This window comes from Pseudorca crassidens, chromosome 19 (assembly GCF_039906515.1).
Source record: "Pseudorca crassidens isolate mPseCra1 chromosome 19, mPseCra1.hap1, whole genome shotgun sequence".
Taxonomy (NCBI): domain Eukaryota; kingdom Metazoa; phylum Chordata; class Mammalia; order Artiodactyla; family Delphinidae; genus Pseudorca; species Pseudorca crassidens.
In genome coordinates this window covers 14857902-14882973 of record NC_090314.1, presented here as the reverse complement: position 1 = coordinate 14882973, position 25072 = coordinate 14857902, and the positions used below count along the sequence as shown (strand labels likewise).

At 52.1% G+C, this 25072-nt stretch overlaps 1 protein-coding gene across 6 annotated transcripts in view; it reads left to right on the top strand.

The window, feature by feature from the left end:
• Nucleotides 1-25072, top strand: part of RAP1GAP2 (RAP1 GTPase activating protein 2) — a 218189-nt gene that overhangs the window by 113957 nt on the left and 79160 nt on the right. For all 6 annotated transcript variants that reach the window (XM_067714885.1, XM_067714884.1, XM_067714887.1 and 3 more), the window contains one exon: nucleotides 370-454. In XM_067714885.1, the coding sequence (XP_067570986.1) occupies nucleotides 370-454 (85 nt within the window). The remainder of the gene's footprint in view (nucleotides 1-369; nucleotides 455-25072) is intronic.

The window sequence follows — 25072 nt, the reverse complement described above, 5'->3', positions numbered from 1 at the left end:
AAAACGTTTACCCCTCTCCCCTTCTTTTCCTTCCCAGTCCTGTATCTCTTTAGACCTGTGGTTCTCAGACCTCAGCATCACAATCACCTGGAGAGATTGTTAAAACACAGATTCCTGGGCCCCATCACCCGGGAGTCTGGTGTGCACCTGAGAATGTGCATTTCTAACAAGTGTCTGGGTGATGCGGTGGTGCAGGAACCACACTGGGAGTAGCCCTGCCTAAGATTTGAGCACATCCTGGCAAAGAAATGCACTGGCTCTATTTTCTGCATGTGTTAGACTGTGTCCTTAAGCCCAGCTGCTGTTAGAGGAGAGAGGGGAGGGCAGACAGGCCCCCACTCACCTCTTCTGTGTTCTGTGGCCTAACAGGAAGCAGGAGCTGGCCAACAGCTCGGATGTGACCCTCCCAGACCGGCCGCTGTCCCCTCCTCTCACTGCGCCTCCCACCATGAAGGTAAGAGGCTTCCGGCTGGTAAGTGGGGAGGGGAAGTGCGCGGGGAAAGTGCTGTTGCTTTGGCCCCTGGCCTGGCTGCTTCTGTCCCCATGGGGGCCTTGGAATGTCTCCACACCTCTGAAGGCAGCGTCCACTTGAGATTACCCGTGTAGGAGGAAAGTGTGATTGTGAGATTCGGGGGTGTCAAGGGGCAGTGAGGAAACAGACTGGGGCTGAATGGGGTGGGCGGGATGCTTGGTCATTAGCGAGAGGCCTTGTGGAGCTGTAGGTTCCGGCACAAGGGGCCCAGGCGGGAGTAAGTGGGGACACTCAGAATGCAGCTGGGGGCCTTACGGGGCTACTGCCCAGAAGGGCTGCCTGGGGCTGGGGGTGGGGAAGGAGGGGTCCTGTGGGCTGGGACCCTCCTGGGACTTGAATGGCACTTGTGTGCTGCTCTACCTGCCTCTGACTGGCCTCCTGGGCTGGCCCTGTCCCCCTAATCTCTGTGGGAGAGTTGCCTTGGAGGTTCTGGGAGCCAGTATTTCTTTCCCTATTAGCACTTCATTCACACGTCTCTCTCCTGGGAGACTACATCCCAGGACCCTGAGGGGGCTGCATCCTCCCTACACCGAGCTCTCCCCCTTTACTGTTCAGTCTTCCTGGCAGGGTGGCCACATGGGCCTGAGCCGGCCCTCAGGGAGGACTTTGGTTCAGCCAGTAATCCTGCCTAGGCAGCAATGCACCTCCCTCACACTTTGCCAGGTGAGGACTAGGTCTGAAGACGTCACCTGAGTCATCTGAGGTCTTGGGGTTCTGCTACAAGGTGACTCACAGGGAAATAATTAGGTATTTCTTTCCTGGGAGTCCCTGTTGTGCCCCTTCTTCCCTGACCTAATCTGTTGCAAAGTGATACCCTCAAAGGAGGTAGATAAAAGCCATCTTCCCATTATCATCCCACATTGAATGCCCCTCACACACAGAACTGAGGGGGAATATCACAGAATGGCAGTCAGAGCCTGTCCTGGTTGAATTAGGAATGCAGGAGTGGGTAGGGTACAGGGCTGACCTAGAAGACAGCTCTGCTCTCCTCCTGGTGGGGTACCCAGGGGCACTGAAAGCCAGACCACCTTCATCAGCCTAGTCACAGTGCTGGCCTCCGAGTCAGGTGCTGGGGTGGCTTGTTTGCACAGGGTATTACTGAGACGTGTCGCCATTCTGAGTTTTAGTCCCTTGGTCTGCAGAGTTGGGTGTGGGATGCTTGTCTCTTTGCTCATGGATGGCGGGAGTTTGCAGGGAGGAATTCTGAAAGTCTCCTAGGAGGAGTCACTGAGTTCTCTTGGCAGGCTTTACTTATGTGCTCATTTAATTTACCCAACACCCAATATTTATTTGAATGTTGTGTTAGTCAGGACTCTTGGTGGCAAGTGACAGAAACATAACTCGCTCTGGCTTAAGCATAAAGGAAAATTTATTGCCTTCGTAATGGCAAGTGTAGACTCCAGGCACGGCTGCATCCACGAAATCCGTCTCTTACCATTTCTCTTCTGTGTTTCATCCTTTGTCAAGCTCTGGCTCTGTGGTGGCAGACGGGGACAGTAGCTCCTACTTGCTAAGTAACTCCAGTGGAAAGAAGAGTATCATTTTTCCCCCAGTAGTTCTAACAAAAGTCCCAGGGAGGAAGCTCATTGGCTGGGCTTAGGTCACGTGTCTATCTCAGAGATGGAAGGCTCTGACTGGCCAGACCTGGGTCTCTTGCCCACCGTGTAAACCAGCGGTCCCCAACTTTTTTGGCACCAGGCACCGGTTTCGTAGAAGACAATTTTCCCACAGACTGGCGGTGGGGTGGTGGTGGTGGTGGAATGGTTTCGGGATGATTCAAGCGCATTTCATTTATCGTGCACTTTATTTCTATTATTATTACATTGTAATATATAATGGAATAATTATACAGCTCACCATAATGCTGACAGGAGGTGGAGCTCAGGTGGTCATGCGAGCGATGGGAAGCAGCTGTAAATACAGATGAAGCTTCGCCCGCCACTCACCTCCTGTTGTGAGGTCCGATTCCAAACAGGCTGCGGACCGGTACCGGTCCACGGCCCGGGGGCTGGGGATCCCTGGTCTAAACTGTAAGAACGGATAATGGGGGAGGGGTGGCGGTTTAAAGGAAAATTGAAGATACTACAATGAGAGGAAGAGGAAACGGATGCAGGGCAGGCAAGACCCACAGCTTTCTACTACACGTGCTGACCAGGTGCCAGGTCTAGTGCTGAGCACTGGGCACCTAGTAGCAACAAGGCAGTATGATCCCTGTCCTATTGGAGTTTGTCATCCAGCTATGGAGACAAAAGTTGAAAAAATAACTTCAAGAATGAGGGATGGACAGTTAGGTGTGATGAATGTTCCAAAGGAGAAGCACAGCATAGCTCAGACAATATAACGTCTGTGGAGGGGAGATCTAATCGAGCCTTGGAGAAGGTCAGGGAGGGCTTTGAGGAAGTGGTGCTTAAGCTGAACCCTGAGAGTGGAGTAGGACTTAGTGACGCAGAAGTGCAGTCAAGGTGGAGGAGAGTGTTCTAGATGCTTATCATGCAGAGTGAGGCCAAGAGACCAGCTGCACCTGCCTCATCGGGGAGCTCCTTAGAAATGCAGACTCTCAGGCCTCGCTGCAGACCGCTGAATCAGGATCTGCATTTTACCAACATTCCCTAGTGATTCACATGTACATTACAGCTCCAGAAGCACTGCTGTAGGCTCCGTCCTCCCTGAGGCAGGAGAGAAGTTTATTCTCGAGGGACGAGAATGGCTAGAGGAGGGAGATGCAAGAGGGAAGAGATATGGGACATATGTATATGTATAACTGATTCACTTTGTTAGGAAGCAGAAACTAACACACCATTGTAAAGCAATTATACTCCAATAAAGATGTAAAAAAAAAAAAAAAAGAATGGCTAGAGCACTCACAGTTAGGGACCAAGAGGCAGACCCTTGGAAGTTTTGCCTAAGATTTTGGGCTTTATCCTAACTAGGGGCATCGAAGTCATTGAAGATTTTAGTCAGAGGAGTAAGGTGACAGGACTTCTGCAAAGTCACCCTGGCTCGTATGGAGGATGTGTGGGACGGAACGGAGTGGAAGTGGGATGAGTGGGGAGGCCACTGCAGGAGTCCAGTGGGAGAGGACTGACTCTGAAGGGCCTGTGACCTCCTGGAAGTGGTCAGATCTCAGAGATTTCCCAGGAGGTGGATTGGTGAGATATGAGGATTTGGGGAGAGGTAGGAAGCAAGAATGGTCCCAGGTTTGGATCAACCGGATAAACGATACAGCCATTCTCTGAGAGGGGGTGACCCAGGAGGGAGGATGAGGCTTTAAGTTCTAAGTGCTGAGTTGGACATGCTTGAGGCACCAATGGGGGTGTCATTGAGCAGCCGGGTACTTGGGGGCCAGGCTCAGAAGAAGGGTGTGACTGGAGATAAAAATCTGGAGTCATTTTTGTAGAGATGGGAATTGAAGCTCGGGGTGGAGGGATGGGTGGGTTGGTGAACTCTCCAGGGAGAGGATGGAGTGGGAAGATGGGAGATTCCGGGGGTGGCCTCCCCAGGGAAAGGCTGGTGTGGACGAGGCTGGGGACATGGTGAGAGGGATGGGCAGATGTGTCAACTACGGTGGAGAGGCCACATGTGGAGCTCGCGGTGGCCTCTGGGTTTAGCGTCCTGGTGACTACTTAAAGCTACGATGCTCACTTACCTCTCCCCAGCCTGCTCAGCACAGAGGGAGCAGCCGTGTCGGGACTGCATTTACCAAGTCATGTTGTTAGGCCAACGCGTCCCTGCATTGAGTTCAGGGCAGCGACTGCGTCCTATTCTGTGGGTTCCTAGTTCTGGTCGATGTTTATGGTGTGTTGACCATTCTGGAATCCAGGTTGGAGGAGCAGGTGCTTCCCTTCCACTCCTCTGGTTTTGTCTGAATCTCCTATCCCAGCAGACCCTCTTTCTCCAGGAATACTCTTCTAAATTAAGCCAGAATACAGGGACTTCCCTGGTCGTCCAGCGGTTAATCTCCGCGCTTCCACTGCAGAGGCCACAGTTCCGATCCCTGGTCGGGGAAGTTCGCATGCTGCATGGTGCGGCCAAAAAAAAAAGCCTGAATACATGTGTTCTTCAAGATGTGGACTGAAGCCCCCTCCTTCCCTATCACTTTCACCTGTGGAGTCATCTGTGCAGGTCTGGGCTCCCGCCTGCGATGTCCTCTCCAGGGTGGGATTAGGCCTCTGCTTTGCTGATACTTCCCAACTTCCCCAGGTTATTACTGCACATCGAGGTCTGAGACACTGAGGGTGGAGGTTGGAATCTCTCCAGGGTCACTGGCCCTGGAGTTCCATCAGCCCCCCCTCCCTCCCAGCATCTGGGCAGTGGAGGAGGGTCTCACTTGGTTCCCTTGGCAGTGCAGGCTCGGGTTAGGGGTGGCAGTGAAGCCCCTTTGGTATTCAGTAGCTCGGGAGTGACAAAATGTCAGGGATGGGTGATCCATTTCCTTTTTAGGGAAGCTGGAGGCCAGGAGGTGGGAAATGACTTGGCCAAGGTCCCACTGAAGATAGGTGTGTTCCTCCTGTAGTCATAGAGTAAGTTCAGTTCTGAGACCCAAACCATTTTGGATAAGATGCTCTCATCCCACCCCACACACCAGGGACAACCTCCTCTAGTTGCTCCCCCCATTGGGAAGGGACTGCTGGAGCAGAAGCTGGCCTCCAGCCCGAGAAGCGCCCCCCACTCCCCAGGCCCCTGCCCCCCACGGGCATGCCTGCTGCAACTGGTCCTTTGCGCCCCCTTCTCCACCTCATTGTGTTTGTGGTTTTCAAGGGAATTTTTTTTTTCTCGCTAATATGAACCTGAGGAAGAGCCACCACAGAGACGCCGAGCAGATGGGCAGAATGAGAGCCCGGTTCCCAACCAGAATTCAAGCTGTGGATGGTGCAGGGTGGGCTGGGAGAGGGGTTTGGGGCTGTCTCCTTGGGAATGCTGTGAATTGTTTCCCCACATCTTTTATGATCTGGTTTTCATGCCCAAATGGATCACCAGGCACCAAGGAGAGTGGGCGTGTGCCCAGCATTGTGCTAGGCCCCGTGTGGTCAAACTGAGGCTGCCGGCCTCGTCCCTCAAAGAACCTGCTGTCTTCGGGGGGCCTTAACCGAGCAGAAGAAACCATATGGCTGAGCATGTGACAAGCTGCAGTGTGTCATCTTAGTGGGGGGAGAGGAGTGAGGATGGCTTCATGGGGAGGTGGGGGGGGAGTTGGAAGGGACCCTAGTGGCAAGCACGGGGGTTGAGTGACCCCCTGGGACCGACCATACAACAGCCTTTTGGGCGTGAAGGGGTTGGGATTGACCCTCCTGATTCTTTTCCAGCTCACAGTAAGTGCACGGGGCGTTCTATCGAAGGTGGTGATGCTGGGACTTGGTGTGTCCTTGATCTGAATTGTCACACTCGTCTCTGGAGCCCCACCAGGCCTGGGCTGGCCCGGTCAGCTGGGAGGTGACCCTTTCTCAGCCTTCTCCATCCCTCTTTGTGCCAGTCTGAGGACAGCCTCCTCCACCCCAGACCTTCTCCTTTCCCGAAGAGAACAGGGAGGGCTGGGGTGCCCGCTGTGGGGGGAGCAGAGAGTCTCATGCCTGCTTTGCCCCCTTGGTCCTTTGCTCTCCATCACTCACCGATGCCCTCGAAACCCTCAGTGATGGGTCAGGCAGGTGCAAAGTCCCCACATGTTGGGGAAGAAAGTGGAGGTCAGAGGTGCCTTCTCTGCACTCCCTTCATTCCCTTTGGACAGAGCTGTGCTGGGTCTCGGCCTCCTACCCTCCCAGGCTCCCGAACTGCCCACCAGCCACTTTCTGGCCTGGGTGGGGAGGCGCTGGGGTTTCCTTTCCAGCTTGTAGCACTGCCCCAGGCCCGATGCCATCTCTTACTTTGCCTGTGGTTCCTGCCCCCTGTCTTCTGTTCTCACTGGGAAAAGAGATCACCCACCTGCCTCTGTCAGGGTTGAGTGAGGGGGTGTCAGCCCCTGCCACATCTACCAAGTTTGTATGGACGAGATGAGGAGGCGTTTGTGGGAAGGATGTTGGGACCCCTCTTGGGCAGAGGCAAGAAGGGCTCAAGGACACCAGCAAGGGGGTTTGGTTTCTCCTCTTCAAGAAAGCTCTGCAGTTGGGGGCATGACAGTTGGGACAAGCGTTTGTTGCGGCCCATGACCACCGCTGCAGGAGGTTTAGCTGGCTTTCTTGTTGGCGCTCCTAGGAGAGCTGTCTCTGGTCCCCACGCAGACCCTATTTATGTCGCTGGCCCAGATGCTATCTCCTCAGGAACCACTTCCCAGGAGGCCTCTGATTTCATACAGCCCAGTGGACAGGGGAGCCCAAGGGCAGTGCAGATGCGAGGGGAGCTTAATCTGGCTCTGCATCTGTTGGGGGGCACCTTGGAGGCTTAGAGAGCTGGGAGATGTCTGTGTGTGCTCCACCTGCATGAACCCACCCCTCTATTGTACCTGATTTTGTTCTTTTTTTTTTTTTTTTTTTTGCGGTATGCAGGCCTCTCACTGTTGTGGCCTCTCCGGTTGCGGAGCACAGGCTCCGGACATGCAGGCTCAGCGGCCATGGCTCACGGGCCCAGCCGCTCCGCAGCATGTGGGATCTTCCCAGACCGGGGCACGAACCCGTGTCCCCTGCATCTGTTCATTGTTTTAAGGCCAACTAGCCTACACTTCTTGCAAATTACTTTAGGTGTAACCGGATTTTAAAAATTTACATACATTGAAATGCATAAATCTTGACTGTGTACTTTTATTAATGGATACACCCATGGGACCCATACTCTGATTCAGATAGAGGACCTTTCTCTTCCCCCAGAATGTTCCACTATGTCCCTTCCTAGTCAATCCCAACCCCCTCCCCTCGGGAAGCAACCAGTATTCTGATTTTTTTTTCCACTGTAAATTAGTTTTGCCTGTTCTAGAACTGAATTTAAAAGGAGTCACGGGGACTTCCCTGGTGGTCCAGTGGTTAAGACTCTGTTTCCAGTGAGGGAGGCACGAGTTTGATCCCTGGTCAGGGAACTAGGTAAAAAAAAAAAAGATAAAAGGAATCACATAATCTGTACTTGTTTGTGTCCAGCTCAGCATAATATCTGTGAGATTCACCCATGATGTAGAGTGTATGAGTAGTCTGTTCCTTTTTATGCCCACTGTATGAATACAACACAGTTTGTTTATTTTCCTCCTGTTGAGCGACATTTGGCTTGTTTCCAGTTTTGAGCTATAATGAATAACCAAATGCTCCGAATATTCTGGTATAAGTTTTGTTTTGTTTTGGACATGTGTTTTCATTTCTCTTAGGTAAATACCTAGAGGGAAATGGCTGGGTCAAAGGGGAGGTGAATGTTTAACTTTATATCAAACCGCCAAACTTTTAGCCAGGTGGTTGTACCATTTTACGTCCCTACCAGCAGTGTTATGAGAGCTCTGACTGCTTCACATCCTTGTCAACGTTTGCCATTGTCAGTCTATTTAATTTTAGCCACTTGAGTGGGTGTGTAGGGAGGGATATTTCATTGTGGCTTTAATTTGCATTTGTCTGATGACTAGTGACATTGAACACTTTCTCATATGCTTGTGGACCATTCTTACAGTTCCTTTGTCCCTCCTCCCCCTTTAAAATTGAGTTGTTCGTCTTCCTGTAGGCATTCTTTACATATTCTAGATACAAGCTCATTCCTTGTCTTAACAGCGTCTTTGATGAACAGAAGTTTTAATTTTGATGATGTCCAATTTATGGACTTTTTTTTCATTTTGTATCTGTAGCTTTCTTTGCTTATTCCATATCACAAAGATTTTCTTCCATATTTTCTTCTAGAAGCTGTCTAGTTTGAGCTACAGATCTAAGATCCATCTCAATTTAATTTAATTGTGTGGCATGATATAGGCATTGTTGGGCAGCAAGCCTTATACTTGCCCAGCCTCGAGACAGAAAGCCTCGAGAAGGAAGAGCCCAGGGTCAGTGACAGAGACATCGATGGTTTAATGGACAAGGGATCTTACATGTCTGAAGCAAGGTCCTGGAGTGACACCGCACTGTGTGAGGCAGACGAGGGCAGGACAGGGCAGCAGTCTTCACAACTGGAGGGGAGAGGGAGGATACCCGTTATAGTGGGAATTGACATCAGGTTGGCTCATTGGTTACCAGGGAAACCAGCAGAGGAGCACGTCCTTCACCGCCCCTTTGCCCCTTTGATACGCTATCATGGTGGAGGTGTTCTGATCTAAGGACTAGAACTAGCTGGGTAGGAGTGGGGGACAAGTATGTAGGCATTTACTGATTAGGCTCTATGACTAAGAGGGAAAGTCTGTCAGGTGAGTAGGGTGTAGGTGAGGCAGGGAGCAGTTGAGCAGGGGGATGTATAGTGAGCAAGAGAGTAGCCATCTTGAGTGGCCTGATGGTACCGGTATCTAGGTCCATTTATTCCCATATGGATATCCAGTCATTGAAAAGACTTAGGGTTGCTTTGGTACCTTAGTCAAAAATCCGCTGGCTCTATACATGCACCCATGCACGTGTATGGTTGTCTCTGTAAGCCGTGATGTTTCTCCAGATCAGGGCAGGCAAATGTGTGACACTCGTGCCAGCCCACCAGCCTTCTGCCCCTATGGCGGATGTTAGTAATGATCATGGCACCCTTGCCCGTGAGTTTAGATGTGGCTTCAGAGTCCTCTCCAGCAAAGCCCTGCAGGTAGCCACCGCCAGTCATTTGAGCCGACACTTGAGATGAATTGCTTCTGGCATCTCTGATTGAACTTGGCGGAAGAGGTTAAGTTGTTTGCTCCATGTCCCACAGCTGGTGAGGGCAGGGCCAGGATTTGGACTCAGGTCTGTCTGTGTGGCTCGGAAGCCTGTGCTGTCTTAACCACGCTCCGGACTGCTTTCCAGGAGTCATGTGAGCGTGTTACTTAATCTCCCTGACCTCCAGTTTCTTCCCCTGTAGAATGAGGACAATGGCCACCTGGAGGAGCTGGTGTGAGGAGTAATGAGGTAAACCGTGACGCAGCTAGCGGGGTGCTTAACACATAGTGGGGGCTCAGTAAGTGGTTGTCATAATAAGGATGATAATTATGATGGTGATGACGGTGATGGTGATGATGATGGTGGTGGTGTTGATGGTGATGATGTTGATGACGATGTAGTTCTTGCCCTTGAGAAACATACAGAGGCCTTCTCTTTAGGGAACTGGGAGCCACCAGCACGTGAGAGTCCTTTGCCTGTTCCCATGGAGCCTTCTGAACTGGAGGCCCCGGGGGGCGCCCTGCCTCCTAGCAATTGCTAATGCAGCCCAAACCCCAGGCTTAGGCCTAGGCATCCAGCTCACTAGGGCCTGATTCCTTCTCTCCTTTGTTTCAGGGGAACAGGCCAGCTGGGCTTCCAGAATGGTCTCTCTGGGAACCCTGCCTCTCTCCTTTGATTCTCCAGCCCATCTCCCTTTCCTTCTGACAGGTCACATGGTCTCCCCCATCAGGGAGGTTAATCCAGTTCCTTTGACCTGGACCCAGCTCCCTCTGAGGCTCTTTCTCAGAAAGGTGACACATATGGAGTAGGAGCTAAGAACACAGTTTCTGGAGCCAGCTTGCCTGGTGTAAGGCTTTGCCGTTTCCTAGCTGTGGACCGTCTCTGGGCCTCAGTTCCCTCATTTGTAGAGTAGGGATATGAGAGTACCTGCCACGTGTGGTTGTAATGGGGATTAATAGAGATGATGTACGTTTATCACTTAGAGGCACGTGGCGTGTGCTGCAGAAATGTTCGTACTTATTATTCCTCCAGAGAACAGCAATGCTCAGAGGGAAGGTCTGGAAGGAGGTGCACTGATTTTTCTATTGCTAATATAGTTTCTCCTCAGGACTCCCTGATGCCCTGCCTGATACCCAGGACTGAGGTGCCTCTCCATAACCAATGAACAAAAATTGAAATTGCATTTTGTGTGATTGGCCCCACCTGAGCCCTGTGTACCAGACCCCAAACCCTGCCTGATAAGTATGGATGACAGTAAGGGTATTGGAAAAAGGCCCAAACCAAAGATCCTGCCCAACAAACTCAGATGGACCTCGGGGAGGGGTCTTTAGGGAGGAAGCATCCCTCTGGATCATGTTCCCATCACTTGAAGTCAGGCTGCCCTGAGCTAGTCAGTGTTCACAGACCAGGTGGGTCCCCATGGTGATAGGGAGAAACTGTAAGGTCATTGTCCTCATGAAGGATTTTGGGATTGGACTGAGCGGAGATCCGGATAATTCAAGGCCATGGAGTGTCCCGGGGTTGGCCTTGGAATGCATTTTATAATCTGTTTGTCCCCATCAGAAGGTTCCTTCCTAATTCCTTTTGCCTGCGGCTAGTATTGAAACGAGTCTATATTTCTAGACAGATACTGACCTTGTGCCCTGATAGAGCACTTGGCATTCAGGGCGTCTCCTTGGGGATGCTTCACGTGCTGCTGTAGCCCTAGTCATGCCACCTGCCTTTGAAGGCCTGGCAGCTGTCCTACCCCATAACTTAGCCTCTAGTTTACAACATCCCTGCTTGTTTTGGTCCTGCCGTCCCCGATGGACAACACTGGGTCTGGCACACAGAGCCCGGGCCTTAGTAACAACTGTGTGACATTGTGCAGTTCGCTCATCTCCTAGGAACCTCAATTCCTTCATTTGTGGGACTAAGCCCACCCTGTAGGGTTGCTGTGAGGATTACAGGAGGAAGCGGGTGGGCAAGGGCTTCATACCGATATAACGCCACATGGGTGTTATATTGGTATGTGATGGGTACTCGTGGTTTTTATCGTGGGCAGTGAGCTAAATACTTGTGTGGTGGTTTCATTGATTGTCCCACTCCTCTTCTGGCTGCCATAGACACTTCTGCGCCGAGACCGGCTCTGGAGTGGGGTCCTGCCAGATTCCATGCCCCGCCTCGCATCCCCACCCCATGCATGCTTGGGGGTCATGTCATTGACCTGACACTCAAGCCCGGTGTGTCTGGTGCTTTGTGGGACAGTGGACAGTGGGTTTTGTGTTTGTTCCTGGAGGGAGTCACCCCTGCACTATGAGTCCCGTAGGTACCTCCTGTGTGTCCCCCTCCTGTTGGCTTTTTTCCCCTGGACCCCTAGTAGATTCCCGGTTCTTGGATGAGTGAGGAGATGGTGTTTCAGGCCTTAGGGTGTCTGTTCATTTCCTGGGGCCACTGTAACAAATTACCACAAACTTCGTGGCTTAAGACAACAGAAATGTATTCTCTCGCAGTTCTGGAGGCTAGAAGTCTGAAATCAAGGTGTCGGCAGGGCTGCGCTCCCTCCAAAGGCACTAGAGGAGGCAGATCCTTGCTTGCTTCTTCCGGTAGGCGTGTAGGTGGCTATAGGCCTTCCTGTGGTTTGGGGCTGCATGATTCCACTCTGCCTCCGTCTTCACATGGCCTTCTCGTCTCCCTGGGCCTGTGGGTCTCTTATAAGGATTTAGGGCCCACCTGGATCCACCTGGCTCTCATCTCAAGATGCTTAATTGTGCCTGCAAAGACCGTTTTTTCCAAATCGGGTCACATTCACAGATTCTTGGGTGGACATATCTTTTTTGGGGGGCACCATTTAACCCACTATAGGATGTGAGCGGCCCTCTTTCAGGAGCCCCCGATGGGAGGCTGGTGAGGCCCAGAAGCTATGCCAGCACCTGCTTACTTTTGTGTAGTTGGAGGTCATTCAGGTGTGACTGCAGGTGTGTGTATGTGTGTGATGGGGCAGAGTGTTGCTGGAGCAGGGCTGGGAGGAACTGGCCCAATGCAGCCCCAGCTCCATCGCCCGAGGGGACAGGACATGTTCTCCTATCCTTGTTGTCACAGGGCCTGGGACATAAGGGGCCCAGAGCAGGTGCTTCATAAACACTTAGTGGTCGGTGCTTAAGACATACTCATAACAGGTGATTTATGAATTCTCATCAATTGATCCAGCCTTGAGAATGTGGCATTGAACTAAAAAAGCCCAGTATTTTCTTGGAGAATTTTTCCTTTTTTAATAAATTTATTTATTTATTTATTTTTGGCTGCGTTGGGTCTTCGTTGCTGCACCCGGGCTTTCTCTAGTTGTGGCGAGCCGGGGCTACTCTTCGTTGCAGTGCGTGGGCTTCTCACTGTGGTGGCTTCTCTTGTTGTGGAGCACAGGCTCTAGGCACGTGGGCTTCAGTAGTTGTGGCACGTGGGCTCAGTAGTTGTGGCTTGCGGGCTCTAGAGCACAGGCTCAGTAGTTGTGGTGCATGGCCTTAGTTGCTCCGGGGCATGTGGGATCTTCCTGGACCAGGGCTCGAACCCATGTCCCCTGCATTGGCAGGCGGATTCTTAACCACTGTGCTACCAGGGAAGCCCCATCTTGGAGAAATTTTGTAAGATATTTTTTTTTTTGCAAGTGAACAGCAACCCCTCACCCCACACCCTATTTTAAATAAGGTGTTACATGCTTCTTATAAAAAAATGTAAGAAATTGTAAAGTATAAAGTAAAAAAATCCAAAACAAAACTCTAGTAATAATCCCACCATCCAGCCATATTCATCATTACCATTTGCTAAGCCTCGAGACATCTCGGTGTCATGCACACAGACAGAGGCATAAATAAATGGGATCTGACTTACTTCACTCTGTATGACAGACTCTAGGTCCATCTACCTCACTACAAATAACTCATTTCGTTTCTTTTTATGGCTGAGTAATATTCCATTGTATATATGTGCCGCATCTTCTTTATCCATTCATCCGTCGATGGACACTTAGGTTGCTTCCATGTCCTGGCTATTGTAAATAGAGCTGCAATGAACATTGTGGCACATGACTCTTTTTGAATTCTGTTTTTCTTAGGGTATATGCCCAGTAGTGGGATTGCTGGGTCGTATGGTAGTTCTATTTTTAGTTTTTTAAGGAACCTCCATACTGTTCTCCATAGTGTCTGTATCAATTTACATTCCCACCAACCGTGCAAGAGGGTTCCCATTTCTCCACACCCTCTCAAAGTGAGAGAGTGGCATGGACATATATACACTACCAAATGTAAAATCGATAGCTAGTGGGAAGCAGCCGCATAGCAAAGGGAGATCAGCTTGGTGCTTTGGGACCACCTAGAGGGGTGGGATAGGGAGGGTGGGAGGGAGACGCAAGAGGGAAGAGATATGGGAACATATGTGTATGTATAACTGATTCACTTTGTTATAAAGCGGAAACTAACACAGCATTGTAAAGCAATTATACTCCAATAAAGATGTAAAAAAAAAAAAAGAAATTGCAATAAATAAATAAATAAATGGGATTGTACCATTTGTGCTCATTTGTAATAAAAAGAGTTAAATTCGATTTTACTTGCATTTAATTAGTGAAGAGAAAACCAGGTGGCTCAGAAGGAGTCACTGAAGTTTAGATAAATTTTTCTGCTCCAGAAGAGATAGTAACCCCTGTAAGAGTCCTCTAAAGATGAGGTAAATTATTCTATTAAATTATTTTATTAAAAAAATATGGACAGATTTTTGGTTTTTTTTTTTTGGCTGTGTTGAGTCTTCGTTGCTGCTTGCGGGCTTTCTGTAGTTGTGGTGAGCGGGGGCTACTCTTCGTTGCGGTGCACGGGCTTCTCATTGCGGTGGCTTCTCTTGTTTTGGAGCACAGGCTCTAGGCGCGTGGGCTTCAGTAGTTGTGGCATGCAGGCTCAGTAGTTGTGGCTTACAGGCTCTAGAGCGCAGGCTCAGTACTGGTGGTGCACGGGCTTAGTTGCTCCACGGCCATGTGGGATCTTCCCGGACCAGGGCTTGAACCTGTGTCCCCTGCCTTGGCAGGCAGATTCTCAACCATTGTGCCACCAGGGAAGTCCCCAAACAAATCTTTGAGGGTGGTGACATTAATTTTTTTTAAATAAATTATTTCCACTTTATACATAGTGTTTGGCTCCCTTCTTTGGGATATGAGAACCAGGTGATTTCGGAGGAGCGGTAGTGCAGTCTATGAACAGCGTGGCTCGCTCCTTTTGAGGGAAACTGCCATGCCCTTACCAGCAGCCTGGGCTGCCAGGGTCTGCATCTCCAGGTATGTGGAGAGGTGGAGGGGAGCCTTTCAAGAGCTCCAGCCCAGGTCCACGTGGAAATTAAGCAGAACCTGTTGCGGAAGTGAATTGGGTTTGCTGGCAAATGACACAGCTGAGCTGATTAGATTTGGCAGCAGGACCGAGAAGCTTCTGAAATGTCAGATGTTAATATGATGGCTGGTTGGCTCTAAGTGGGAAGCCAGGAGTGAGGGGTGGGTGGCCTGGTGGCGTCATCTGCTGTGGAAGGGCAAAAGAGGAGGGACTGGGGAGAGGGGAAATAGGAGGGGGGAGGGGAGGGAAGAGGCGAGGGAAGGAGGGAAAGCAGGTGGGAACAGGCAGGAAGGGGATGAAGGAGGTCAGGTGGGTGGGCTGGGTTTGCTCCTTTGAGGATCGCTAGCTGGTAGGCCTGGGCCCAGTTTGCCGTCAGATACGCTTTGTTTGACCAACATGGTATTAAAAAATGAATTTCCGTACTATTGGGAGGGATGTGCTCTCTCCAACTATTTTGCCTTATATCCTCCCTGTGTCTAAGGGCATCCAGGTTTAGGACCTTTTGCAGATGCTCTGCTACTGTTTCTAGAGTTTTCCCTTCCCAGGGACTCACCCTGGTGGGTGGCCTGGGCTCAGAGGAGACCAGCATTGCATCTCGCCCCAGAGATGATGATTCTGAAAATCCACTGGACCCCCGATGGCTCCCAGCATCGCTGCCTTGTGGATGTCCAGTTGGGTTTCAGGACAGCATTTGAGGGTCCCTTTGGGGTGGTTATTCCGTGGTCGGGAGAGCCAGGCTGTGAGATGTAGGAGACAGGAGCTATGCCTTGCGTAGCTCCGTCTCCTCATGCTTGACGGCCCTTTGTTGAACTGGGAAGACGTGATGTCCACCCTTTGAGGGTATGATGGCTGCGAGGAGGCCAAGCCCCAGAAACCATCTCAGAGAGTGACCCAAGAAGGGACATGACCTCCACTGAGTGGTCTGGTGGTCCCTGCTTGGGTGTGGAAGCAAGGGTGGCCTGGGTATGCTCAGAAAAGCAGAAAATCCTTGGAAGATCCTCTCCCTGTCACTTCCTCATGAGGGGATGCGTCCTGGGGTCTGGGGTGGGGGGAGAGTGGGTCCCTCAAACATTAGAATAGTGAAGGAGAAAGCAGGTCAGGAACGATGGTGAGATCTGAAGAGCGGGAAGGTGGGTCTTCAAAGCCTGGGAGGATTCAGTAAGTGTCAGGGATGGGCCTTGTTACCCCAAGAGCAAAGCTGAGCCACAGATCCAGAGCCTGGGGGTACCTGAGGTTAGTGCTGGCAGCGGAGGTGGGAACCTTGAAACCCAGGCCTCCCAGGTCATCGGTCCAGCCTGAGTTGTCATGGACAGGCGGGGTCCCAGGTCCTGCTGGCATGGCATGGTCCTCTGTCATCTCCTGGGCAGCCTTTCTCCTTGCTTGTGGGTCCCAGGCCCAGTGAAGTTCAGGAATCCACACCTGGTTTCCTGAAGATCAGCAAAGAGCTTCAAGGCAGTTATCAAGACGTCAAAATAACGTTCATCCCGGACTGTGACTATGTGTCTCAGAACATTTCAGTTCTGCAGAGCAGGGGCGTGGGCTAGAGTGTCAGAGTTCCTTCCTGCCCATGGTTACATTGGACTTATATCTGTCGAGAGGTCTGTATTAGTGTCTCATGGCTGCCGAAACAGATGATGACAAGCGTAGTAGCTTAAGACAACACAGATTTATCATCTTAGAGTTCTGGAGGTCAGAAGTCTGCAGTGGGTCTCACTGGGCTAAAATCGAGGTGTCCATGGGGACGCATTCCTTCTGGAGGCTCTAGGAGAGAATTTATTTCGTTGCCTTTTCCAGCTTCTAGAAGGCCACCTGCATTCCTCGACTCCCAGCCCCATCCCACCATCTTCAAAGGCAGCAACATTGATTGGGCCGGGTCCTTCCCACACTGCCATCGCTCTCATTCTCTCTCTTCTGCCTCCTTCTATTATAAGGACTCTTTTGTTTATATTGGGCCTACCTGGGTAATCCAGGATCCTCCGCTCACCTCAGGGCCAGCTGATCAGCAACCTTAATTCCCTCTGTCACCATTAACCTCACATGTTCACAGGTTCTGAGGATTAAGGACAAGAACATCTTTTGTAGGTGGGTGTTATTCAGCTGTGACTAGCTCAGGCCACCTTCATGGTTCAGTAGGAGAGGCTGGGTCTTGTCAGAACTGGGTTCCTTATCTGTAAAATGGGGGAGATTTTTTTTACCCCTAGTGGAAACCCTAGAGGCCCAGCACACAGTAGGTCTTCCATCTGTGGGACCCTATGATTCTATGACAGATAATTTGCTTGCCTGATTTCATTGCTTTGTGAGCCCATGACTGATTATATGATTTCAAATGTCCTCCCCTGACCATGGGGTTCGGAGGGTAGGCATGTCACATGTCCCTAAACTTTTCCACGGAGAAAAGAAGGTCACACAGTGCTCACGTCGTCAATCCAGAGCTGAGATGTGACCTTGATTTTGTTACCTTCAGTCAGCAACTTGCCGATCTCCCATCCAGGTGGAAAGATAACCCCTCATGGAGGAAAAAAATGACACACGTGAGCTTCCAGCCCTGATTTGGCGTTGTCCAGTCTTCCCTTGGAAGGAGGTGCCGTGGCCTGTCTCCGTTCATACGTGTTCATCTTCCTCCCATCTAGCCTGAACCTTTCTTCTTGCAGGTTCAGCCTGCTGGCTCTCAGCTTGGCTGGCAGGGAAACAGCAAAGCTGGCCACGAGGTTGATAATGACACCAAATCCCAGTGATCTGCTTCTAACAGATCCCATTCCAAAGTGTCACCACTTCCGTCGCAGGACCACCCTCTGCTTCTTGCTGTAAGAGCGGACTGTGTGTTGTGGGTGTGAGGTCACCTGGAGGCTGAGGGGGGGAAGGAGTGGGAGGGGAGAGAGGTACTTCATTGTGCGGAGACTAGCTGTGCTTAGATAACCCTCCCCAGGCGACCTGCCTGGCATGGAAAGTCCCCCTCCTGGTCCCCCAGGTCAGATAGTGTTGCCTGGCTACGGGGTAGCCAGCAAGGCTCTGGCAGGGAGAGTAAACAGGCACACACGTTTAAAATTTAATATCCCCGGGAGGGTAAACACTCGAGCAGGGCCTTACAGCGCACCGATAATCTCTAATTCTCCTTGCTCCGTGAGTGTGTGTGTGTGTTGGGGGTGAGGCATCACCAAGACCCAGATGGTCTCTTCTGGGAATCGGCCATCAGCTGTTGTGAGGGACGTGCAGGGGTGGGCGTTACAGCTTCAGCCCCATGACGACTGTCACCCTGGTCACCTGGGCAAGACTCCTGGGACAGCCTGGCGTAGCCTGGACTCCTCTGCTGGGATGGAGCGTTGAGGGCACGGGGATCTGGGGGCGGCTGTCCAGATTCTGCCTTGGACTGCAAAGAGATCGCTATGGTGGGCCAGGCCCCCGCGGAAGGCATGGACCACACGGGGCACCCAACATCAGGGATGAGTGGGGGCTGACATCGGCAATCTGCTGGCCAACTGGGTATCTTGTGAGGGGCTGTCTGACGAGAGGGAAGGATGCCTTTTTCCAGTTGGTTCACCCAGAGGGGTGCCCTGTTCTCATTCCCACAAAGGCACTTCGCAGGCAAGCCTTGGTCCTGCTAAAAGGAAAGTCATTATGCTGGTTGAGGCCCAGAGACCACTTGCAGGGTGCCAAGCATCACAGGGCTTGTTCCCAGGCAGCTCCCTTCTCTCCTGAGGAGGCGCAGGGGTCCCAGCAGCTGTGGGATATGGGGGAGGTGGGCAGACTCACCCTCTCTGTGTGGGGTGGGAAAGTAGGCCAGCATCCTCTTAGCTAGAGGTGCACAAATGGCTGCTTGGGGCGTCTCCTGGCACTTGGTTGGGGAGACCCTGGGGTGGTGTCCTAGTCAGGTCATTCCCGGCAGGGATCATTTGACAGCAGTGGGTGGTCTACAGCCAGTGAGGCTGATCATTTTCCTGGTATGTGCTTTGTGCTTGCTCCTCTTCCGTTGCTTGGGCTTCTTCCTCAGCCCCCACCCCGCAGCCTCCCTCCTTCTTTCTAAATCTCCTCACTCAAAGGTGCAGCTTGGATGCCACCTCCGCCATGAAGCCTTCCCTGAACTCCTCCAGCAGGAGTTTCTATTGCTTGGTCTCCTGCACAAGAACACCTTACACGTGGAAGTTCCAGTGAAATCCCTTCCTTTACTTGGCTAGTATTTATTGGTCACCTGCCATGGATTAAGGACCGCTTTAGGGCCTGGGGACACAGCAGGGAAGCCGGCAGACACGATTCCTGTGGATACGGAGCTTACTGTCCAGTGAGGGAGATGGACGGTAGTTAAGAAAGCCATCAGACAACAGTAGCTTCTGATCAGTGCCCCGAAGAGAGACACAAACATGGTGTTTGGGGAGGGGCATCATTTCGAGGGTGCTATTTGAGAATATTGTGTCTGTGGCAGGGAGAAATGGCTTTGCCAGGGGGCTCAAGGAAGGCCTGGAGGAGGTAACATTTTAGCTGAGCCCTGAAAGGTGAGAAGGAATGGCCGTGTGAAGAGCTGGGGGTGTGTCTGGGTGCCAGATATAACAAGTGCAAAGGCACCGAGGCAGGGAACAATCTGTTCTTTTTTTTTTCTTCTTTTCTTCTTTTTATTGAAGTATAGTTGATTTACACTGTTGTGTTAGTTTCAGGTGTACAGCACAGTGATTCAGTTATACATAAATATGGGGTTGGCCAAAAAGTTCGTTTGGGTTTTTCCGTAAGATGTTACAGAAAAACCCGAACGAGCTTTTTGGCCAACGCTGTATGTATATATGTGTGTGTGTATATATATACATATATACACACACACATATATTCTTTTTATTTTTTTAATTTTATTTTTGGCTGTGTTGGGTCTTCGATGCTGCTCGCGGCCTTTCTCTAGTTGTGGCGAGTGGGGGCTACTCTTCCTTGCGGCGCCTGGGCTTCTCATTGCGGTGGCTTCTCTTGTTGCGGAGCACAGGCTCTAGGCGCGTGGGCTTCAGTGGTTGTGGCACGTGGGCTCCGTAGTTGTGGCTCGCGGGCTCTAGAGCGCAGGCTCAGTAGCTGTGGCGCACGGGCTTAGTTGCTCCGCGGCATGTGAGATCTTCCCGGACCGGGCTCGAACCCGTGTCCCCTGAATTGGCAGGCGGATTCTTAACCGTTGCACCACCAGGGAAGTCCTGGATATGTTCTTTTTCAGATTCTTTTCCATTGTAGGTTATTACAAGATACTGAATATAGCTCCCCGTGCTGTACAGTAGGTCCTTGTTATTTGTGTGTCTGTGCTTTGGAAGAACAGAAAGGAGGCCTGTGCAGCTGGAGTAGCGTGAGCGAGGCGGGAGGTTGCCGAGAGGCAAAGCATCCAGGCCTGTGGGTCTTGGGAAGGGTCCTGATCAGCAGAGTGATGTGATTCATCTCTGGCTGCCACGTGGAGAATGGGCTATAGATCAGCAGAAGGGGAAGGTGGGAGCCCAGATGGGAGGCTGTGGCTCTAGTCCGGGCAAAAAGCGAAGGGGGCTTGAACCCGGGAGGGTGTTGGCAGTGGAGATGGAGAGAAATGGATGGATTAGGGTTATGGTGAGGAAGTCGAGACGACAGGAGGTTGTGGTGGATTGGACCTAGGAGGTGACGGAAAGGGAGGAATCTAGATGTCTCATCATCCTAGATGAGACTTGAGCAATGGGTGGGTTTGGGTCCCATTTTTCTGAGGAGGAGCCTGCGGAGAGACAGGTTCAGGATGGAAGATCAGGGACTCTCTTTTGGACATGCCAAGTTTGAGATCCCCGTGAGACAGCAAAGTGTAAAAATCAAGTATGCATTTGGAGATGCTAATTTGGAGGTCCAAGGAGAGGTCAAGGTTGGAGATATTCATGGAGGGGAAGCAGCATGGAGATGGAATTAAATTCAGGGGAATGGATGGGTACCCTGGGAAGGCAGCAGAGACAGAGATGAGGGAAGGTCCCAGGCTGAGCCTTGAGGGTCTCTACAGAGCAAGGAACCTGCGAGGAGAGCTGAAGGACACCCCAGAACGCTGCAGGGAGGAGGAAGTGGTGCTAAGGGGTGAAGATGAGGGGAGAAGTTCTTCTGGGATTTGGTAACATGGAGGTCACTGGCGACCTTGACAAGAGCAATTTTAGGCGAGCTGCGGGGCCAGGTTTATCGACTGATGGAGGCAGGAAGACTCTGTTGCTTAAGGTGTGCAGAATTCCGCAGCTGACCAGAGTGGCCAAGCGTAGGAAGACCGTGACTCTGTCTGCTCCAGCTGGAGGTGGGGTCTCCCATGTGTACAGTCAGGCTACCCTCCTGGTAGCTAGGACCCCATGACCACCCTGCTCCTCGAAGGCGCCAGGCTTCCTTCACAACTCGGCACACAGTTTCCTTGGGCAGAACAGATCCAGACTGGTTGGTGGTTCTAGGAGGGGATGGTCATGAGGATGAGTGCCCAGCCTGAGCCATGTAGGTTCAGCTAAAATCACGAATGCATCTTCCTTCTGCATGGCTTACCCTTTAGGCCTGGGAGAGCAGGGTCATGATTTCACCTCCTGGTGGCCCTTTCAGACTGGTCACTCCCTGGGCTCCAACTCACCCTTCCCTCTGCATAGCCATGTGGCCAAAGGAACTCCCGATTCAGTGTAAACGGGGCTGTGTCTTGGGACCAGAGCATGCCACCTGCCCTTTGGGGAGCTGAAAGGAGCCTGGAAATTAGTCTGGGACTGGAAGAGGCCAGAGCTCTCTTGAGATAGATCTGCTTTGCAATCATCTGTCTTAGCCGCATCCATCCACATAGCAGGGAACTACCTGGATCTCCACCTGTGGGTCTGGAACTTCCATATGGCTCACCTGGCCCCCTTGTGGCTTATACCATCAACACCAGACGGTAGGCTGGGGGGAACTGGGGAGCAGTGACAAGCCCACCAGCTGCCTGCTAAGCCATCTGGGCAGACCCAGGGGGTGAGGCTGCCAGGAGCTGGAGCCCCACCACTGTGCCCACTTCCATCCTCCCCACTCGGGTGTCCCTGGAGACCTCCTTAGGGGAGACCAGGCCTGGGTCAGAATGTGTCCCGTGTTCCCAGCCTCACAGGCTCCTCTGCTGTTTCAGTCCTGCCCAGCCTACAGCTTCAGGGACGGTCTGAAAGGTGACACGAGCTCTCTGAGCCAGGCACCAGCACCACTTCCAAAATGTCTACTGGGGACTTCCCTGGTGGCACAGTGGTTAAGAATCCACCTGCCAATGCAGGGAACATGGGTTCAAGCCCTGCTCCGGGAAGATCCCACATGCCACGGAACAGCTAAGCCCGTGCGCCACAACTACTGAGCCTGCGCTCTAGAGCCTGTGCTCCGCAACAAGAGAAGCCACCGCAATGAGAAGCCCGCGCACCGCAACGAAGAGTAGCCCACGCCTGCCGCAACTAGAGGAAGCCTGCGCGCAGCAACAAAGACCCAACGCAGCCAACGCTAACTAAATAAAATAAATAAATTTTTAAAAAGTGTCTACTGGACGCACGGATCTCTTTTGGTGGAAAAGGGACGGATTGTGAGAAGCAGGCTGAGGTCTCTAACTTCGTGCCTCCTTCCCTCTGCGCGCCTCCTTTGTTGTCTGCCTGCTTTTGAGGAGGGGACCACTGGGCAGGCAGATTGCAAACAGCAAGAGATGATAGCTGTTTATAGCAGGAGGGCGTGTGCAGCTGGCTAACGGTCCTTGCCTTGGTGGCCCATAAGCCCCCCGAGGACTAGGTGTGTGTGTTTGCGTGAGTGTTTACGTGGGGTGAATGTGAATGTCTGGGTAGCTCTTTGTTGTACCATTGTGCCTTCGGGGGGACTGTTCGGAGGTGGGCGCTGTGGGACTCTGCGTTGGTGGGAGTGTTTGCCCCCGAATGCTTCCCCAGCCAGGATAGCTTGGCTTGGGACAGGCAGCCCAACGGCCCTACCCCAGACCTTGTGAGGGCCTGCATTTGCCCCAGCACCCCCGTTCATTAGCCCCAGCACCCCCGTTCATCAGCCCCAGCTGGCGAAAGGGGGCAGGGCAGTCATGTTAGTTGACATATGGTTTATGGGGAAGAGGGCTGTTCAGCGTCACAGTCCCCCATGCTGTGTATGTATAATTAGGCTGTTGGAGCTCGGGGACCCACTGTTAGAATCACTTGGGACCGAAGCATTTATTTAGGTGATCATTGACTAGAAGATGGGGAAGGAAAAGAACGTGCGATTTGCAAACATCCCCTTCCTGAAGGTTAGTCTCAAGTGAAAACCGCTGCGTCCTTCCTCCTGCCATCTCCTGCCATCTGGGGAGGGGTAGGTTGGGGTCCTTTAGGGGCTGCCCAGGGCTGAGGTGGGATGCCTCAGATGGCATCTCCCAGGCACATCCGGGAGCGTGAGCCCCCGAAGTTACCAGCTCCCCATGACTTTTTTTCTGATACTGCCCTTTGCTCAGCCAAGCACAAAGCCTGTATTGATTTATTCAGTTCTCAGCCTGGTACATCTGATGAGAATCGGCTATGTGCTAGGCAAGGGACTGGCCCCAGTGAGATCCCAGTAACCTATTGTCCTGGGTGCAGGCGAGCACAGATCATTGAAATTCTGACTCGGATCATCTCTAAACCTTGTTTTTGCCACTTACTAACAGTGCTGATGCGGGCATGGGGGGTGGGGAGCTTTGTTTTTCTTCATCTTGTAATAGAAGTGGTGCATTTGGGACATTTCGTAGGCAGGAGGGTGTTGGGAGCAGCCGACAGCTTGCTGCTGGCGATGGGGCACCTAGTGATCTCTCTGGGGCGACAGCTCAGCCCTGATGTAGGGGAAGGGAGAGCGGCTACCTTGCATACGCCGTGATGAGTGTGGAAACTGAGGCACAGAGAAGGTAGAGGCCCGTGGAGAAGGTATGTTGGCACGTGTTATATGTCTTGGTACGTGGCACCTCCTACTATAGAAGTGTGTGAGGTTGCGTCCTTACACTCACTCAGTCTTGCCCAAACTGCCCTAGGGGTGAGCTGGGTAGTGAGAATAGGATGAATGTTTGTTCTGGAGATGAGTCAGCTGAGCCCCGATCACAGCCACGTGACTGGCAGCATGAGGACACCTCCCCAGCGGTAGCCGGGTATGTTCATGGGTCCCTGAGATGACACTAGACTCTGCCAGGAGGACAGGGACACTCCTATGGGTGGGGGCACCTGGAGGGGGAGGCTTGGGCAGCTTCTGGGATCAAGGAAGAGGATCAGGGTCTGCTGGGGGGCGCCAGGTTCCACGTTCGTTCTGTGATGGGTTCTCTGTGAGTGGCAAACCCGGGAGCTTCTGCAGCTTCTTTTCTCTCCCAGGCGCACATCAGGGCCAGGATTAGGGGAGGAGGCTAATCGGTCCCAGGGTCCTTAGTGCTTGGTTATTTTATTTTTTTTCATTGAAGTATAGTTGATTTACAATATTGTGTTAGTTTCACGTGTACAGCAAAGTAATTCAGATACACACACACACACATATACACACATATTCATATTCTTTGGTTCTTAAAACTTGTTTTTGTGGAGGGAGAGGTGGAGAGGTGGTGGCTGGGCTTCTGCTGCTCTTGCTGCAAACCCAGGGTCCAGGTGCGCTGGTAGCATGCCTGCAGTTTCTACCCTCAAAGAGCCAGCAGGAAAGTGGGCAGAATTGGGAGGGAAAGGGAGAGGGAGAGGGGAAGGAAGTGCAGTAATGTGCGAGGATAAGTCGGAAGGACGCTGGCTAGGCAGGAACCTTGCCTGGGGAACAAGGGCCACCAAGGTGTGATGGAGGGAGGGAACCGTGCCTCTGACACTCAGCCAGACACCCACCCACCCATGCCAGTTAGGAGAGACACAGCTGTGGAGCACCAGCCATTGCATTTCAGGGACAAGGGGGCTGGGAGTGAAGCAGAGAATTTTCTGGGAGGCCAACACTGCTCTTTGGTCCTACCTTCTCAGCCTCAGTGTTGCTTTATTTCCTATTCCTCTGGACAGTTGCAAGCAGGGGGACCTGGGCCTCTTGCCTGGGCCACAGGTATGGCCACTGGTGAGACCAAAGCCAGACTCACCTCCTCCTCACTTTTCTGTCACCAAGCCTTTGTGGAGGCTGTTGCTGCCCCCAGGGTGCCTAACCCTCCAGTTCACCCTGTTGCAGACCCAGCAAGGTTTATTTCAAATAACCTGATGAGGTTCATAGGCTCTTTTTCCAGTCCTCCCACGGTGAGGCTCAGGCCTGAAGCTGAGCCCAACTTTGTTGGAAGACTGGACATTTCAGGCCACAGACTGGATCAGAAGCAGAATCTCTGCCAACTGGCACCCCAGAGCCTGGCTTGGGGAACCTCCATGGTGTGCACACCGTGACTTCTTGACCAGTGCTGGGCTGGGGTCTAGTGGTTCCAAGGTAGGGACAGCTTGGAAGCAGCAATGCCAGGGCAGCCACATGCTTACAGAGCCTCCTGCAAACACACACAGGGTCTGCTGGTGTCTCTCAAAACCGCGGAGGGTGCCTCTCGTCTCCTCTTCCTG